Source organism: Lycorma delicatula, chromosome 7 (genome assembly GCF_047948215.1).
Source record: "Lycorma delicatula isolate Av1 chromosome 7, ASM4794821v1, whole genome shotgun sequence".
Taxonomy (NCBI): Eukaryota; Metazoa; Arthropoda; class Insecta; order Hemiptera; family Fulgoridae; genus Lycorma; species Lycorma delicatula.
In genome coordinates, this window is record NC_134461.1 from 58,073,138 (window position 1) to 58,091,168 (window position 18,031).

At 29.5% G+C, this 18,031-nt stretch overlaps 2 protein-coding genes across 10 annotated transcripts in view; one reads left to right on the forward strand and one right to left on the reverse strand.

Annotated features, from left to right (window-relative positions):
• The window catches only part of sws (patatin like phospholipase domain containing sws), a 161,767-nt gene extending 158,849 nt beyond the window's left edge, over positions 1-2,918 (reverse strand). For all 8 annotated transcript variants that reach the window (XR_012756976.1, XM_075370398.1, XM_075370399.1 and 5 more), the window contains exon 1: positions 2,585-2,918. Coding sequence is in view for 7 of the 8 variants with exons in the window: in XM_075370398.1 (XP_075226513.1) it covers positions 2,585-2,689 (105 nt within the window). In the remaining variant the exon portion in view is untranslated. The remainder of the gene's footprint in view (positions 1-2,584) is intronic.
• Positions 2,919-5,448: 2,530 nt separating this feature from the next.
• l(3)05822 (SH3 domain-containing lethal (3) 05822) overlaps positions 5,449-18,031 on the forward strand; it is a 60,306-nt gene continuing 47,723 nt past the window's right edge. For both annotated transcript variants that reach the window (XM_075370717.1, XM_075370718.1), the window contains exons 1-2: positions 5,449-5,542; positions 5,628-5,727. In XM_075370717.1, coding sequence (XP_075226832.1) covers positions 5,521-5,542; positions 5,628-5,727 — 122 coding nt within the window. In that variant the 5' untranslated portion in view covers positions 5,449-5,520. The remainder of the gene's footprint in view (positions 5,543-5,627; positions 5,728-18,031) is intronic.

Genomic DNA, 18,031 nt, shown 5'->3' on the forward strand with positions numbered 1-18,031 from the left:
TATGAAGAAAACAACCAAGACGACTGAAATGTAGTAGTCTGAACAAGAACAAGAAATCACTTTACTCCAGAACATTAACTTTTTTCTTTTTTTTTCTAAAATCCTTTAAAAAAAAATCTCAAGTAAGGAATAACTGCTTCATAACACATTTTAATAATTCATTTCATGCTATCACCAAACTTAAATATTCAACATAGTGGTCATTATTTTTTTAAATTAAAAATTTAACATCCTATGACATAAAATAAAGAATTAATCAGATAAAAGGAGAAACCTGAAGAGAGGGCGTAGAAAAATCAAAATAGATGAAATTGTTATAAGATAATAATCATTACTATATTTTCTGCTAATAACATTATGATTGCTATGTTGAGTACTGTTACCTTTCTTATCTTCATTCTTTTATTATATGTTGACAAGTTTTGGAATAACTCCATTGTCAAAAATTATTGCACTGGTAATTTTAAATTTCTGTTTGTCTTTTTATTAACGTTTAGTCAATGCATGATGACATCATTCCCTATCTGGCCTTCTTGTTTAGTTTTTATTAACGGTTATATTTATCTTTTAATTTTATTTATCTATTTCCTGTTTTCAGTAAATTAAAGTTCATGAAAAAGACATCTGCTGGATTGTTGATCTGTTCATTTGATTGTTTTATTGTTACTTTTTAATTTGAAGTTTTAAAATTTTTTTAAATGTCCATTCTTCTTCCTTTAATACAAATGTGAATTAATCTCATTGATTCTTCCATTTTATTGGGGGTATGTCCTTCTTTTATAAAATGTGTTGCATAATTAGAATCTTTTTTTTATTTTTAAAAGATCTTATGTGTTCACTATATCTTACTTATATTTTTTTCCTGATTGTCCAATGTATATTGCATTTAATTTATATTTTATTTTGTATATACCATTACTGTTACAAATATTTTTTTCTTCTGTATTACTATTAAAAATCTTTTTTTAGTGCATTATTTGTATTTATAGTCATTTTCTATTGCATTTACTTAAAAACTGTTTAATTGGGTAAATCTCTTTTCCCGTAAACATTAATTTACTCCATTTAAAAAGGTGTCTTTACTGTTTGTTGTTTTAATTTAATTTCTTTTTTTATTTATATTTTTATTCATTTTCTCATTTCATTTTTATACTCAATATTTTCTGCTACATGAAAAATAGTATTTAACTCTTTTTTTATATGGTGGTTTCTTTAATAGTAATTATGTAGTCTATCTATCGCATGTCTAAAAGCCACTAATTTATGCTCCATTAGGTGATTCTAATTGTAAACTATGATATTAGGTAGAAGTTTCTTTTCTGAATATTACAAAATCTAGATTATTTCTTTTTGTTGTTAGGTCTAAAAAATTAATAGTTTCGTCTCTATTTTTCCATTGATTATCTGATGTTATGGTAAAACTTGTTCATTTCTTCCACAATATTTTTTTCATTATTATTTATTTATTTTTTAATTACTAATAGAGTAACAGAAATTTAAAAGTAGCAGTACAATAAGTTTTGATAAAGTAGGTATTCTGAAACATGTCAACATGTAATAAAAGAATGAAACTAAAAATGGTAAACAGAACTAAACATAGAAATCAAAATAGACACTGAAAAAATTGACACAATGTGAAGGTGTCAACTGAATGCCAGTAATATTCAGCAACATCTTCACTCTGTTTATCACGCAGTTGATTAAATAATGAACATCACTACTCTCAAAGAGTGACTATAGGTGACTCATGTACCTTAGATCTTTAATGCAACAGCTATAAATCTAGCACAGATAAAATAAAATAACAAGTTTAACTTTTACTGGTAAAAACTGTATTGTTTAAATTCCTACTATTAAGTAATGGTAGAAAAATAATAATAATTTCTAACCATTTTTGTAATTTGACAAACCAACAATGGGGACACCAGTTATTTTAAATAAACTTATAACAGAAAACTGATTTTTAAAAATAAAATTCATGTACCTATTGATTATGCCATATCTTTGGTAATGCATCACTACAAATAATTGTTGCTGGTAGTACAATAATATTTTAAATAATAAGTAGACTCACCCAATATTCATAATAAATTAACTAAGATTATTAGTCAACTACAATATTAATATTAGCACCTTATGTAGAAAGTTGAATGGTAACTGATGTAAGCTTAAAAACAGCTTCCCATTTTTAAATAACCACAAATATCATTGGATAATTGTAACATATTCATCAATTATTAAAATAATAGCAAAATCCACAAAATATTTATCAGTTAAGTTGCTATAGTATTTTAAATAGCACAATAATTCTATCCCAAGCCACACTAAAATAGCATAACAAAGCTAGTCTTATTTAAACTATTTGTCAAATGTCCTTGTGCAGTCCTGAGAGAAATAAAAGGTCAATCAACCTACAAAGAGTAAATAGTAAGGTCATAGCTCAATGAGATCAACTTCCAATAGGCTTAATGTAATTTAAACTACACTCATCATGTAAAATCTAAAAATCTGATGAACTATCATGAATAATAAACATTCGTAACGATATACTTAAACTTAACATATTACTAAATCTAACCTTTACCTGTTGATGTTCATCTACGTTGAACCCTAAAACTGTAAGCCATTTACCAAACCAGTAAGACCTAAGAGTTTCGTTAATGTTATTAATTATTTGAACAACATCCATAATAGAAAATTTAAAACCATTTCTGCGGTTAAGATTTATTTGTTAGAAGATTCATACACACAAAATTTGAATTCCATAACGAATTAGGCAGAAAATAAGGAACGCATCATAACTCAACGACAATTTTATATAAATCGTCAATGTCTTAATAATTTATAAACGAATAACAAAAAACAACGCACAGCCGCAAAACAAGCAATTACTCCTTTCGCTAGCATCAGCTGTTCAGTTTAACTGAAACAGGTCAACCAACATTGCACAACATTTTACTCTTTATATTAAGTAATACTTCAGAATTTCAATATGCAAGTGGAGCAAACAAAAATCTACAAATATTTTATCTAATTAAATCGTAACTAAGTATTTCCTCATTTTTAAAGCTAAAATTGAAGAAGATATTTAAAAGTATTCAGAAAAACCTTTTTAAACATTATATTAATCTAAACTAAACGTATATATATATATATCTCATAATTTTTTTATAGCAGTCACTCGCAGCTCCTTTTGGAATGCAATGAAACTATTTGTTATTGTAACTTGTACTACCCAAGTAGAATAATTTAACCTGTTAAGTATATAATATAGAAAACTGACATAATTAATGGTAAAGAAATAAAAATTTTAACACGCATAGTGTTAATATATTATCAGAATACAGTCTTGTTTAAAGAATATTCCGCTACATTTTAATTAAATACTTTTTCATCATTACAGTAACAATGTTAAATACTGTCACAAGGTAGGTAATCCCTCCAAATATGCAACAAAGTTTGCGCGTCAACGTGCCGCTAATGCTTCATGAAATATGTTAGAATATTTCCTACAATTCCAATTAGTTCATATAAATCACATATTATAGCGGCAGCATCGTTTGTAGGCTGAAATTTTACGAGGAAGATAAACAACTGATTCGTATTGATCAGTGCCATTAGTTCTGAAGCACTTGTATTGGTTTCGACGGTATGTAGAGCTCCAAGATTCTGGTATTTGGAGATGAAATTGCTCTTATCACTTGGAAAGATACTTTAAATGTACTTGAATTAGAAGCAAAATTGAAGTTCATCACCACTGCAAAATGGTTCTGAACAAATAAATTGTAGCTTAATTAATATAAGAGTACATTATCGTGTAGGACTCTTTCTACTGTAAGGTCTTTATTTTAGCCTCTGGGACCATTCTTAGGTATTGCCTAAGAGTATGATTAAGTGATAATTTTGAAACGTGTGAAAATTCCATGCCTGACCAGGATTTGACCTGGGACCTCCGGATGAAATGTCAAAGATGCTACCATTCGAACCACGGAGGCAGGCCTATTGTAAGGTCTCTCTTTCTCTGTTTAGCCTACGGAACCACTTTAAGGTATTGTAAGGTCTGTTAGATTCTAACGTAACTTCTTATTAAATGAAAAAAAAAGTTTCCAGAAAAATCGGATAAGAAAAGATATTTGGATAGGGAGTTCGAAAAAAGAACTAAATTAAATGCGGACTTTTCTGTTGGAGACATTTGTTTCACTGAAATTAGGGGTTTTGAAAGCATGTCATCCGAAAATACATTCGTAGTACTGTAAAGCAGTGTTGCTTACATTTACAAAATTTAGTATTTACATCCTTTACGCTGTAAATATGTTTAGGAGAACTTGAATGTATTTACAAGACACAATTTCCGTTTTAAAAAATGAGTTAACTATTTTAAATTAATAAATTTAATCTTTTATTCTGATTGGAACATAATATACATTGTATATATATATATATATATATATATATATATATATATATATATTATGTCAAGAATTAGTAGATATGCCGCTCAACGGATAATAAAAGGAACTCTCTGGCATTTGCTTGAATGGATCAAGGAAATAGTGGTAAACACTTAATCAGTCCAGTGTCACAAAATACACCATTAATTATAAAATAAAAAATAGGTCTGATTAAGGTCCATATTAATTATTTAAAATATTAAAGCATGAAATAATGTAAAGGTGTAAATTTTGTAAATAAATAAACAAAAAAATTCTAAATATAAAAAATAATTTAGAACTGCAAATAAAAATTATTTCAGCATATATTTATGTACACGTTGAATAGGATTCAGAAAGTATTATTTGTGTAAAACAAAAACTTTTAATTGTATTTTAAATAAATTGACGGTAGAAACATTGACTACAAATTATACATACGCATGATGAGCATAAACAACTACAATGAATTTAATGATCAAACGATTTAATAAAAGTAATTTTTATCGGTCCATTGAATTTGGAGAACATTCAAAAGACAATTTGCACTTTTAAACCTATGAATTCTCGTAAAGTTGTGGGAGATGACTGCACTTCTGTCAGAATCGAGCGAAAAGTCTGCTGTTGAAAATGCTTTAAGCTGGAGAAGTTAAAAGTAAGCAAAAAAATTTCAAACGGAACTTTTTGTCATTATTAAAGAGGGAACTCAATTTAGTAACAGTTTACACGTTATTAACTTTTTTAAATTAATTGATGTATTTCATATTTCCAGTAATAGCAGTAGTCCTTCGTGAAATCACACTAAATTATGACATTCAATTTTTGGCTTTTGGTTAGGCTGTTAATTTTAATTGCAAAAATAAATTATGTTTGAGTTTTTTAAATACTTATGAAAAATTTTTTGTTACTCTAAAATATATTTTCTGAATTTAACCTGTTGTTTACTAATAAAGTGCACATAATTTTTTTTTACAATTTTTGTGAACCATAGACGTAATGATTTGTCACAGTAAATAATGTCAGTTAACAAACTATACGTCATAGGGAAATTTCACATCTCTGTACCAGGCACAGGCATGGACTGTCAAAAATGGCTGCTGGTAGGTCGTTAGGTAGGTTTGTCTGTGGTGTGTTTATCTGTTAGTTTAATTCTTTGTTTGTTATTTAGAAATTGATTGATTAAATATTACGTTCCAGAAATGAAGATTCCCACAAGACCAGCACCAGCCCCTCCTGGATCTACCGGGAATTCCAAAAGTTATAGGCCTGGTTCACACCTGCTGGACTTTGACAACTGGTAAGGTATAATTTGATAGGTTAATTAGAACGTTCATCGCCTTTGTTTATTGACTTTTGATATGTTACGTGACTATCAGATATGTGTTTGCTTCCTTGAATTTCCGGGTCTTAAAGACGTTGGTCTTTGTAATTAACTGTTGTCTGTAAAATATTCATTGTTTATTTTGTTAGACCTTTTGAAGATAAAATCTTATCGGGGTAACTTACTATATTCGAGTGATAGCATTTTCAGTGGGTTTACCCAGAATTAATTATAAATCTTCAAATTCTAAAAGTACTTTGTTAATTTATACAACAGTTAACATTAAGAAAATGTCAAATAGTAGTACATTTACATAGTAATTTTATAACCAGATTTAGTATACTGTATATAGCTTTAAACGTATCACAGTGAGCTGTGTGTTACATATAATTCTGCTTAGATATTAGATTCCGTCTCTGCAGAATTAGTCATAATTAAATTACTTTAATTCTTTATTTTGATTAATTTAATTTTAAAGTCAAATAATTCATTGGATATGGGATTTAAATGAATCTAATAAAGCTGTCAATTATTGCATGACTTTCCTGGCTATTAATAATGCAAATTACAAGAGTTAAAGCCAAAAAACTGAATGTTAATTTTTAGAAGTGGGTCAATCCATTTGAATTGTCGCAAAAAACATAACCTGGTTGCCTGACCAATTAAAAAAAAATTGAAACTTGCCCACTTGCTTCCTACATGTTTCAGGATCTTAAAACTACTTTTTTTTAAATTTTTTGTTTAAGCAGTTTGTGGTGGCCATTTTTGTTATGGTGTGCACACTTATTTTTGTGATTGTAAAGGTTTATGAAAAAAATCATAACTAAAAACCTATTGGTCGTGGAAGGATGAATCGAAAAGTATTTTAATCATATTTTCTTAAGGTAAAAAATTACTCCAGTGGTTTATTTATCTATTTCTCTTCTTTCTATAAGAGAATTACCAATAAAGTTGAACATAAAAAAACAGTGAAATTTCACTTTCGGTAATTTTTTCAAGAGGCAGGATGGCATTACAGTTTGAATTATTTTTTTATATGTAGGTATTTACAGTTTTACTGTAAATAATATTAATGGCTATATACTTACCCCTAAATTTTTATGAATCTTTGAAAACTTATTTTTTTTTAATTCAGATTTTGGCTTCAAATAACTCTGATGGTGCTAGTGATAAAAATCTCAAATGTGCACAACTTACAGTGTTTTTGTAGATGTTTATGGCAAATAAAAACGTTTCGTGTGTATTGTACTAATAAAGATGTTATAACTTTTCAAAAATCATGAAAAACCTGTTAAAAGTGATACTATTTTGACCAACAAAGTAAGTGCTCCAAGGGGGTTTCTTGTCTTCTTTGCACTTTACATTTTTTTCTGTTTAGTCCCTATGTTATTGAAGTTGACTTTTTCAACATTTTTAAAAAAAGTTTTTTTTTTAATTATTAGTGATAGGTCATACTTTAATGATAACTTAGCCAATACTAGTAACCTAATACAATTTCAATTTAAAAATGCTTGTAAAACTTATGCAAACTGAGTTTTCAATGAGTAGCCTACATCTTTTTTCAAGAATTCATTTTTATTTTTATATTGGTTTATTTTTTAAACACTATCAAAGAAAATATACATTGTACAAAATTTTAATTATTCTTCAATGAAATAGCCAGTTTTTGTAGCAGTGAAATTTTATCATATAGTTTGGTTACAGCTGTGGTATCTCTTCTGATAATTCTCTTGAAATTGTGTGAGAACGACCTGTCACCGCTGTAGTTAGTTCAAGTGATGTTAACTTTCTCAGGACTTTGCAGATTGCTACCCACACTTTGCCTTGTTGAGATTTTTGTAATGATGTACATGGTTCAACTAAGTGGGGAAAATGAACCTGCATGTCATTCAGTGCCTTCTGACACAGCAACATACTTGTGATAGTTTCTAATACCAACAACTCTTTCACAACAGTTGAAACAGGTTTTAAGAGTTTCTGAAATCTTAGCTATCTCATCTGATTTAATCAAAAAATACTTGAAGTTTTTAAGCGTGTGATTACAAAATGAATAATTTCATTAAGGTTTAGTATCTGACTGTTTAATGGCCTTTGCTACCTCTCGTTTTGGTATTTTGAATGATTTACTTTTGGTCTTCGCATTCATATAGTTCTTTGTTCTGCCAAGAAAAAATACTTTTGAAACAGTTAACACAAAGAGACATTCCAGGAATTAAATTTAAATTTGGAAAAATGTGTTCTTTAAGAGCTTGCTCTAATGTTATTTGTCTTAATTTTCTTTTAACTGTTTTTTATGAGTTCTCAAAGGGTCACAACAGAACTGTTCGTACAGTTGACTGAATTTTGACAAAAACCTTTTTTCATATGTACAAACACTAGTGACATCTGAATTAATTAATGTAAAAAAATAAGTTGTTGGTTTTCATCACTAAATTCACAAATTTTAATGAGTTCTTTTGGCATTGTACCATACACTATTTTGACACTCTTCATTCACATAAATTCTTATGGTACATTGTTCTTCCATTGTTTTATGTGAAATTACTTGAAAGTAATGTAGAAATGTAACTGATTTTCAAATATAATATTATTAAGTTAAATTTATTGTTTAATAAACACTTCCAAACACAGGATGAAATTTGAGACACTCTGTTAAGATGTGAACAGGTCACTGACTAATGTCAGATTGATCAGTGTGTAACTGCAAAACTAAATGATGCAACAAGCATAAATGAGCATGTTGCAACATGAGTTTTCAACTGGAACTGACTTCAAGCTATTTTGTTAGTCAAAATGGTATCACTTTTAACAAGTTTTTCATGATTTTTGAGAGGTTATAACATCTTTATTAGTACAATACACAAGAAACTTTTTTATTTGCCATAAACATCTACAAAAACACTGTAAGTTGTTCAAATTTGAGATTTTTATCACCAGCCCCCACAGTTATTGGAACCAAAATTTGAATTAAAAAAAAAAGTTTTCAAAGATTCATAAAAATTTAGGATAAGTATATAACCATTAATATTATTTACAGTAAAACTACTAACATATACTAAATATAAAAAAATAATTTAAACTGTGTATGCCATCCTTGCCTGTTGAAAAAATGACCAAAAGTGAAATTTCACTGCTTTTCATGTCCAACTTTATTGGTAATTTTATCATAGAAAAAAGAGAAATAGATAAATAAACCACTGGACTAATTTTTTACTTAAAGAAACTATGATTAAATTGCTTTTTGAGTCTTCCTTCCAGGACCAATACGTTTTTAGTAATGATTTTTTCCATAAACCCTTACAATCACAAAAATAGCTGCTGGGAGACACACATAACCTTCACAATCACAAAAAAATTACCCATTTTTATTATAACCTTACAACCACAAAAAAATTTTGTTAACAAAACTGGTTGCCACAGGTAAACGGCTTAAATAAATAAATAAATAAAAAATAGTTTTTAAGATCCTGAGACATGTAGCATTCAAGTTGGTAAGTTTCAGTATTTTTTGAATTGATCAAGTAACTACCCTTGCGTCACTTCAAATGGATTGATCCAAGTGGAAAAAATTTGTTAAAAATATTTTTATATAGGTTAAGCTTAACAAATTTGCTTAAGTAAAATTTTCTCTAAATCTAACAGCCCATTCTACAAAGGCTAAAATAAGAAAAATAAAGTTTTCAAAAAAAACTTCTGCATGTTAGGTCCGAGGTGTGTAATTTAAAAAAAAACAGAAATTTTTTTTGTAGCTCAGTGTATGAAGTTTAAACAATTTTTGAAAAATATTTAAACCAAAGGGAGATAGAGCAATAGAACAGAAAACATATATGTAATTTTTAAGAGGTGAGGATTGATTAAAAAAATATATATATATTTTGGATTATTTATACAAATTTGCTTTAATAAAGTTTTCTATAAAATTCCTCTGAAGAAAATTGAAATTGGTTTTTTTCATGATATTCCCTAAATGAATTTTGAAAAATAAATATGGTCCATGCCCCATATATAGAAATGTTTGAACAAAATTTGAAGAAAATCGGTTTGGTAATCCTGTGGTATAGCATACTTATAAGTGCGACACATACGTATGCATGTACATACATATGTTTTTTTTTTTGTCTAGATGAACTAGTTGGATCCTAAAACATATAGATTTGCAAAAACCTGATGCATTATTTTTGACATGGTTATCAGACATAACCCTGTAATATAGCTATTCTTGCTATGTTCACCAGGAGATTAAAATTCAAGTATAATTTTGTAGTAAATTAGAAGATATTTCACTAACAGAGTTTGGTTTTTTTTAAGGTAAAATCTGCTGACTATATTTTCTCATCCCTTGCTAATTATGCTTATTTGACTGTGAAATAAAATGATTTATCAAATTAATCATTTATACAATGCTCAGTGTCCACTATTAAAATAATAACAAAAATTTAAGTTTAACTTTTAATGTTAGAATTTAATGCAGATTATTTCAAATTCTTGAATTATATAGATAACGTTATCTACAACTTATTACAGATTAAGTTCGTATTTTTAATTTATTGATGAAAGAAGTTGTATTAGTAATGCCCTGTGTAATTTTAAATATAAATAGGTGCTGAGCAGCTTCAGAGATCTTGCAGAAAGTTCTTGATTTTTGTTACAGAAATATTGCTATTTTTAACTTGTCTTGAGTGTAATATGGCTTAAATAATTGATCATATGGTTGTTGTGCTTTCTTAAATAAATATAATCAAACTGGTTAAAATTTAACTAAAAAAAAATTACATAAATTGAGTGATATGCAGGGTCTGATATTTTGAATGTGTAACTGATTTGTTCATAAATTTGCTTATTGAATATTAATAATTACTTCTAATAAATAAAGATATATAATTTCCGTGCTAAATGGGATGTTAAAGCCATATATGAATAGGATAGATTGTTTTATATTCTTAAAATCTATCTTTTCAGCTAACTTTTAAGTTATATATTAGAGTAAGTAGAGTAATGCCATCTAATGATGAAATTATGTATTTGTCAGTACTTTAAATTGTTGCATTTTCATCATTAAAGATGAGGAACTTGGAGAATTGAATTGATTGATGCGTAGATTAGAAAATGTATAATTTGTCTCATGAAAGCGTGCAGCAAATCAAAACATAACAATACAATGATTCTAATTTAATCCATCTGAAAACCACCTTTTTCTTTTCTTTCAATATAAAATGAAGTAAAAATAATTTATAATAAAAAAATTTTTAAAATTGGAAGACGATATATTAACCTTAAAAATAAAAATTCTAAGAAAGTATGTTACCATTACATTAAAATCTCATCAAGTAAAACACAGGAAAAAATATTTGTTGCCTCAATGCATTTCTTCAATACCCGATAAGCTAATGTCTGTTGAACTATTGTCATCGTTTCCCAAATTTATCAAAACGTATTCAACTATATTAACACCTTTTATCAATAATTTTTTTACATCACTTAAATGTTGTGTTATTACTCTCAGTGTAGCCTTTGACTTCTGCCCATATAAATTATATCAGTATGAATTGCATTGATTGGAGGAAGCCTCAACATGAAATAATTTTGATTTTGTGATTTCATCTACTTGGTAATGAATATATTTTTGTTAACTGATTTTACTATTTTTAAAAGTTCTATTTTTAACATGTCTTCAGTGCAGTTTTAACCATTCAGCAACTTCTGATTTTCGGGTTGAAGTGTTTGAAATTTTTCAGTTTTCAGGCAATGGTATGGTGCATTATCCATTACTATGACAGTTCCTTCAGCAACAGTTTAAAAATTTTTTTTAAACCACTGCATAAAATTATCACTATTAATTTCATCATGATGCTTGCTTTCCAAACAATGTCTGACACTGTTTCATGAAAGAAACATTTTTAATTATTATGAGACCAATCTTTTTTTCTTGGCATTGTTTCCCAGTGAAACAATGTGTTTGAAAGAGGAAAAATGTGCAGGGGGAAGAGCTCAAAAGAAAGACTGACTGTTATGGTGGCTATGAACATGTCAAGTGAATTTTAAAAACCATTAATAATCAGCAAAGCTGAAAAGCCTAGGAGTTTTTTACAGTGTGAACATTAATTCATTAGAAATTGAATCATATTCAAATAAAAAAATCTTGGATGAGTAGGGACAAAATGATGGACTGATTGTTACATTTTGATATTAGAATGGGAAGGCAAAATAGAAAAGTCATACTATTTATTCTTGGACAGTGCAAAATCTCACTCTGATGTTAGCTTAGAAAATGTAAAATTGATATTTCTTTCCCCAGATACTACTGCTGTATGTCAACCGCTTGATCAGGAGGTCATTCAGCACTTTAAAATTCAGTACAGAAAAAAGTGTTACATTACTTGTAACACTTGTCAAAAATTGTCAACAATTCAGGATGCTGATGAATTTTCTAAAAGCATTAGTATATTGTATTTGGTTTTATGAATTTGCATGGCTATAATGCAGGTTGCAACTATGAGTGAGAGGTTGTTTCATAAAAGCCGGTATTATACCTCTACAAACTAACTTCAATTCCAATATTGAAAATATTACTGAACCAAATAAAATTTTTGTCGAATAGAGTGAATTGCAAGAACTTATTGAACCATTTGGAAAGTACAAAGAGTACCCGAACATTGACGACGCACTCAATGCAGAGGATGTATCGATTGACATCTGTGATTTTGATGCTGCCTCACATTTGTCTACTTCCAAAATGAATGACAGTGATAATGAGAATGAACTTGGATTTACCATCATGAGTAAGGAAGCAAGAGGCTAGAAAATTAAAACAATATTTCTTTCAAGAAAGATTACCAGAAGGCATAATTTTAATTAGTGCAGTCGCTTATTGAAAAAAAAGTATATACCAGGACTGAGTTTAAAATAATATGTAAATAAATTGTACATATCCATACTTGGTTTTTTATTTTTATTTTTACATTATTTTTTGTATATGTGGTTTGATTAATATTATCGTATACTGTATGTTCCTTGATTAATATTTTTGTAGCTTACATTGTTTTTATTCCATCTTAATATAAGTAATTTTATTTTCTTACTTTATGAGTTGATTACAGTAGTACAGTATACTTTTTTTTATTCAAATATGAACATTGAAGACAGTGTTTTATTTTCAGAAAAACAATAAAAAAAATTTTAATGTAACAAAGTCGTTTTAATTAGCAAATAATTTTTTTTTTTTAATTTACTTTATATGAAATAAATACATAATACTATTGTTCTATTCAAAGTGCTTTTTTCTGTACCATAATCAAACATAATAGTATTTTCACATTTTTCTGAATAGCAGACGCCTCTAAATAATAGACAGATTGTTGTTCCTGAACCGTCTCTGATATTGAGAAGTTTTACTGTATTACTAAATTATTTTCCAATTTCTCAGATTTTATTATTCATTTCGTATTTAAAAATGTATATATCTATCTATTGTGCATCATGTAAATTTAAAAAACAACTTTCAAAATATAATTGTATATAAGCATCATGTTTCTTTTAGTACTCTAACAAAGCTCTAGTCGGCACTAGGGAAATTTTCATTAACTAAATGGCATTTTCCCTTAAAATGGAGCCTTTAAGAGCTGACCCTCAAAGTGTTAGTAGCTTCATTAAAAAATTACTAATTAAATCAATATTTGAATTTTCTTCCCCCTCCCAAGAAAAAATTGCCTTTTTTACACGACTACATTACATCTAAATGTAATGTATTTAGAGTATATGTATGCATGTAGTTATGTAAAAGTATGTATGTTCCATCATAGCAGCTCAGCGGTTGAACTGATTTAGATGTATGACCATGCGTTGGAATCCTTACGTTATTGGGAGTGTCATAGGCTATATAAATTATATATATATGTATAGTAGTGAAGATTTGCCAGTTGAAGCACAAACTTTAATGAATTTAATTAATGAACCATGAACTGTGAGCTTCTATCGCTGGGTTTGAACTGAATGATTCAAATCAGTCGAATGAATACAAAAATAATTAATTAAATTTACATTAAATAAAATAAAATAGTATTAAATAAATTTTTTTAAAATTCTTTTTAATAATAATGGGTTTCCTGTGGGGTTTGCGTGTTTGGCTAGAGTGGTAAGGTGATGCGAGCATGTCGTGTGAGGCAGGATCAATCATCACCATTAGCTGATAAATGAGGTGCCCCTGGGGCACTCTTACAATATACAAAAAATCTTCCGATTTTCAAAATTCAAATGGGGTATTTGTTAGTAGGTTGAAGGCTAACTTTTACTCGCTTCAGGTACACTCTCGATATAACAAATCACCTTTATTCGGAAATGTTCTTATATCTTTGGAAACGATTTTCAAAATTTAGGCAGGGTATTTGCTAGTATGATACAAAATCACAATGGAACCAAACCAGAACAAAAATTAACTGATATAATCAGAAAAATCGAGTGGCCTGTGCTTTGTTGAGACCAGCTTGAGCTTGGCGAGCTCCCACAAATGGTGTTTATGGAGTTTGATGACAGATTAGAAGTAATTCTATCGGCATTAGATTGAGGATCGAGCCCACTATTGTCGAATTTGATGCTTTACAGGGACAGGGCAAAGTGGTACGAGGTATGGTGTTACTAATACTGTGCTGTGACGATGCATAAACAACAGGAGACTACCCTAGATAGAGCTGTTCTAGATCTGTGCATTCATATCTTTCCCAAGGGCCAGGCCTACGTAGCACTGAGTCGCATGAGACAATTGGAGAGTTTAGCCGTTAGTTGTTTGGATCCCAGAAAATTGTATATGATCTGTGCAATAAAAAGTCTCTCAAAGAACTCAATCGCTTGAAAAATCTGTAAGTTTAGATTGGTTTACGCCAATTAAATATATAAATTGAAATGTTTATAGTTTCTTCATTTGGCCCACTATGTTAAATATATTATATCCATAAAATTTAGAATCGTGAATTTTTCTCGATCATCACTAAAAAGTATTAAATAATAAAACAATTATAAAAATTTTAAAAAAACATGACGGCACAAGAAATAAAATAAATTCAACTAAAAAAACAACAATAAATGAAACTAAAAAAAAGAAAACACACTACATACACTTAATACGTAATAACATGTAATATACGTAATGATATGAATTGAGTAGAAGTAATAACTTTGTTAGAAATGAATTGATAATTGAGAGAATAGTAATAAGTAATAATAAGAATGTTCATTTGTGAAAGTCTTTCTAGAGTTTTCATTGATAATTGATTTTATATATAAAAATCTTTTAATTAGCAAAAAATCAGTGAATATGCATCATTTCATTTAATAAACTCATTTATATGAAATGTTAAATAAATGATTTATAAAATGTAGATAATAAAATTAAATGAGATGAACCAAATCTATATGTACAGGGGAATCTGTCGACTATGAACATGGATTTATAACAATTAAAAATATACGAGGGATATCTCTAAAGTAAAGAACTCTGGGAAATTTCTCTCCTTAAGCTTTGGCAAATCTTTGTCGTTCATGGCCACGCTAGTAATGTACACTCTGCATTGTTTTCTGTTGCCGCGTTGTAGTATCTTTCATTATGTGTGAGTTATTACGTTATAAATTGAATAGGGAAATCGATGTTGCCGCCGACTGTGAAATACGTGGAGTCATACATTTTTTAAACCATCAAAACGTTACGCCTGCTGAAATTCATAGGCAGTTGGTTACTGTGTACGGTGATAATGTAATGATTGAAAGAAACGTCCGAAAATGGCGTGAAAGGTTTAGAAATAACAGAGTTAATGTGCATGATAAAGAACGTTTGGGGAGGCCCTCGATAATCACCGAGAACTTGTTGAAACGCGTCGATGATGAAATCAGAAAAGATCGTCGCTCAACGATTTCCTACCTGGCCCTTCTTTTTCTGATGTTTCAAGAGGTGTTATTGGTCGCATTGTTCATGACCATTTAGGCTTCAGAAAGGTTTGTGCATGTTGGGTGCCGCACGTCTTAACGGAACGTCATAAAAAAGTCCGAGTGGGATCTACTTCGGAATTTTTGGTGCGCTACACAGAAAAAGGTGATGAGTTCCTTAATTCGTTCAGTTATTACTGGTGATGAAATATTGATTTCGTATTACACGCCAGAGAGAAAACGGCAGTCAAGTGAATGGCGTCATCCTCAATCGCCAACCAGACCAACAAGGGTCAAGCCACAGCCATTTGGACTGTGCCACTGCAAACTGGTAGCTACTATCTTTTGGTATCAGTTTGGCATTACTGCTGATTGATTTCATGCCACGTGGAAGGAACGACTGCAAATGCAGAAGCCTACTGCGAAATTCTAAGTAAGTTACGGCGCGCCATCGAAATCGGCGACGTGGGCGGTTGGCCGACGGCGTCGCCCTGCTTCACGATAATGCACGTCCACATGTTGCGGTTCCGACACGTGATTTACTGAGAACATTTGATAGGGAAATTTACTTTCACCCACTATATAGTCCGGACTTAACTCCTTTTGATTGTCATTTTTTGGGAAATTGAAAGAAATTTTGAGTGTTAAGTAATTCGCGAGTGACGATGAACTTAAAAATGCTGTTAATCAGTGGCTGAATGGGCTGGCGGCAGAACAATATGACAAGGGTATATTGAAGCTGGTGTATCGCTACAATAAATGTCTTAATTCATGGCGATTATATAGAGAAGTAGTATTAGTTAAGTAGTTTTAAGAGAAATAAAGTTTTCAGAATAATTTTTTTTTTACAATGAAACGTTCTTTACTTTAAACGTAACCTCTCGTTAAAATAAAAATTATTATCATTTGAATCCTGATTGTTGAATTTTATTATGTCATTTCACTTAACTTCAAATATCGCCATAAAAGTCATTCTCTTTGTGTGTGCTTGCGCGCGTCTCTCTCTCTCTTTTTGTGTGTGTGTATAGGTTTCTTTTAAATTTAAGTCCATATATATTTATACTTTTGTATAAGTTCTTTTGCGTTCTTTAATATTATTACATCGTATTTTTAAAAAATAAACTAAATAAACAGAAAATACTAATTGTTATGAATGTTGTATATATTATTCCTACATATTTTACTCTTTCTCATAAGAATACTTCTAAGTGCTGAAGATATATTTTAAATGACTTTGGTTGCATGATGGAATCAATTAAACACAATAAAATTACTGAATAAATTTATTAGACATTAAAATTATTGAAGACAATTATTAAAGGTGTTATTGAAGTGAATAGATTCAGAATGATCTTCCCATCACACAACACATTACCTAGGTAGGCATATTGAAAGAATGAATAGGACACCTTATTGTACAAACTGGGCTATTGCAAAATTTGTTTGCAGTGGTGCTACACAACCTCACAGTAAAGAACAAACAATAAAAAAGGAATTTTTTGAAACTTTATTGTGACAAAGTTACTTATGAGTTACTTTTCAATATTGTCACAACCCAGAAGAGAATGACATAGCATGGAATGTCAACGTCGAAGTTCACTACAATCAAAAATTCAGAACAAATCTCTGCAAAAAAATTCTCTTAACAGTGTAAGGATTCCAGACATGTGTATCTGACTGACTAAAGCTGGGTTGACAGAATTCTGTGCAAACTTTAAAGACATTAGAAACACCTTGGGAGATATGTGTCGTGTTTGGTAATCTATAGAGCCATAATAATGCTCGACCAGATACATCATGTGCAACTTCACAAGAGCCGAGGCTTTTGGAAGTCGTGGATCAAGGAAAGACCATTAGCAGTCTTCATTGGTGGAATGAGAGAATGGTTCACTGTTGGTAGATGTGTATAGTTGTAAATTGTGACTATGTGGAAAAATAAGTTTATGTTTTTGTAACAAATAAAATATATTCTGCTATACTTGTTTCATTAGATGATCTCTTTTCATTTGTTAGACGACGTCAAGTTTCAGCCTCCCCTTATAATATAATGATAGTGCAGTGTGTGTTGAGTACAGTGACATATAATGGGTATAGGCGATCAACATGAAACATTTAATTTATAAAAATGACAACTTTTTTCTTAAGAATAAAGTAATGCCAAACGTTTGCAAGCCAAGCAAACTTTGTTATTCATCCCAATAAGCAGCATCTCGCGGTGTAAACCACAGTGATTGGGCGTATAATTAAAATTGCTCTAAAGAAAGCAGCTTTAGCTAGTGCCACTTTTATATTACCTGCTTACTTATACACAGACATAGAAAACACTGGACTAAATAGTGTGAAGCAAAAGATGAACCCTTATAATATC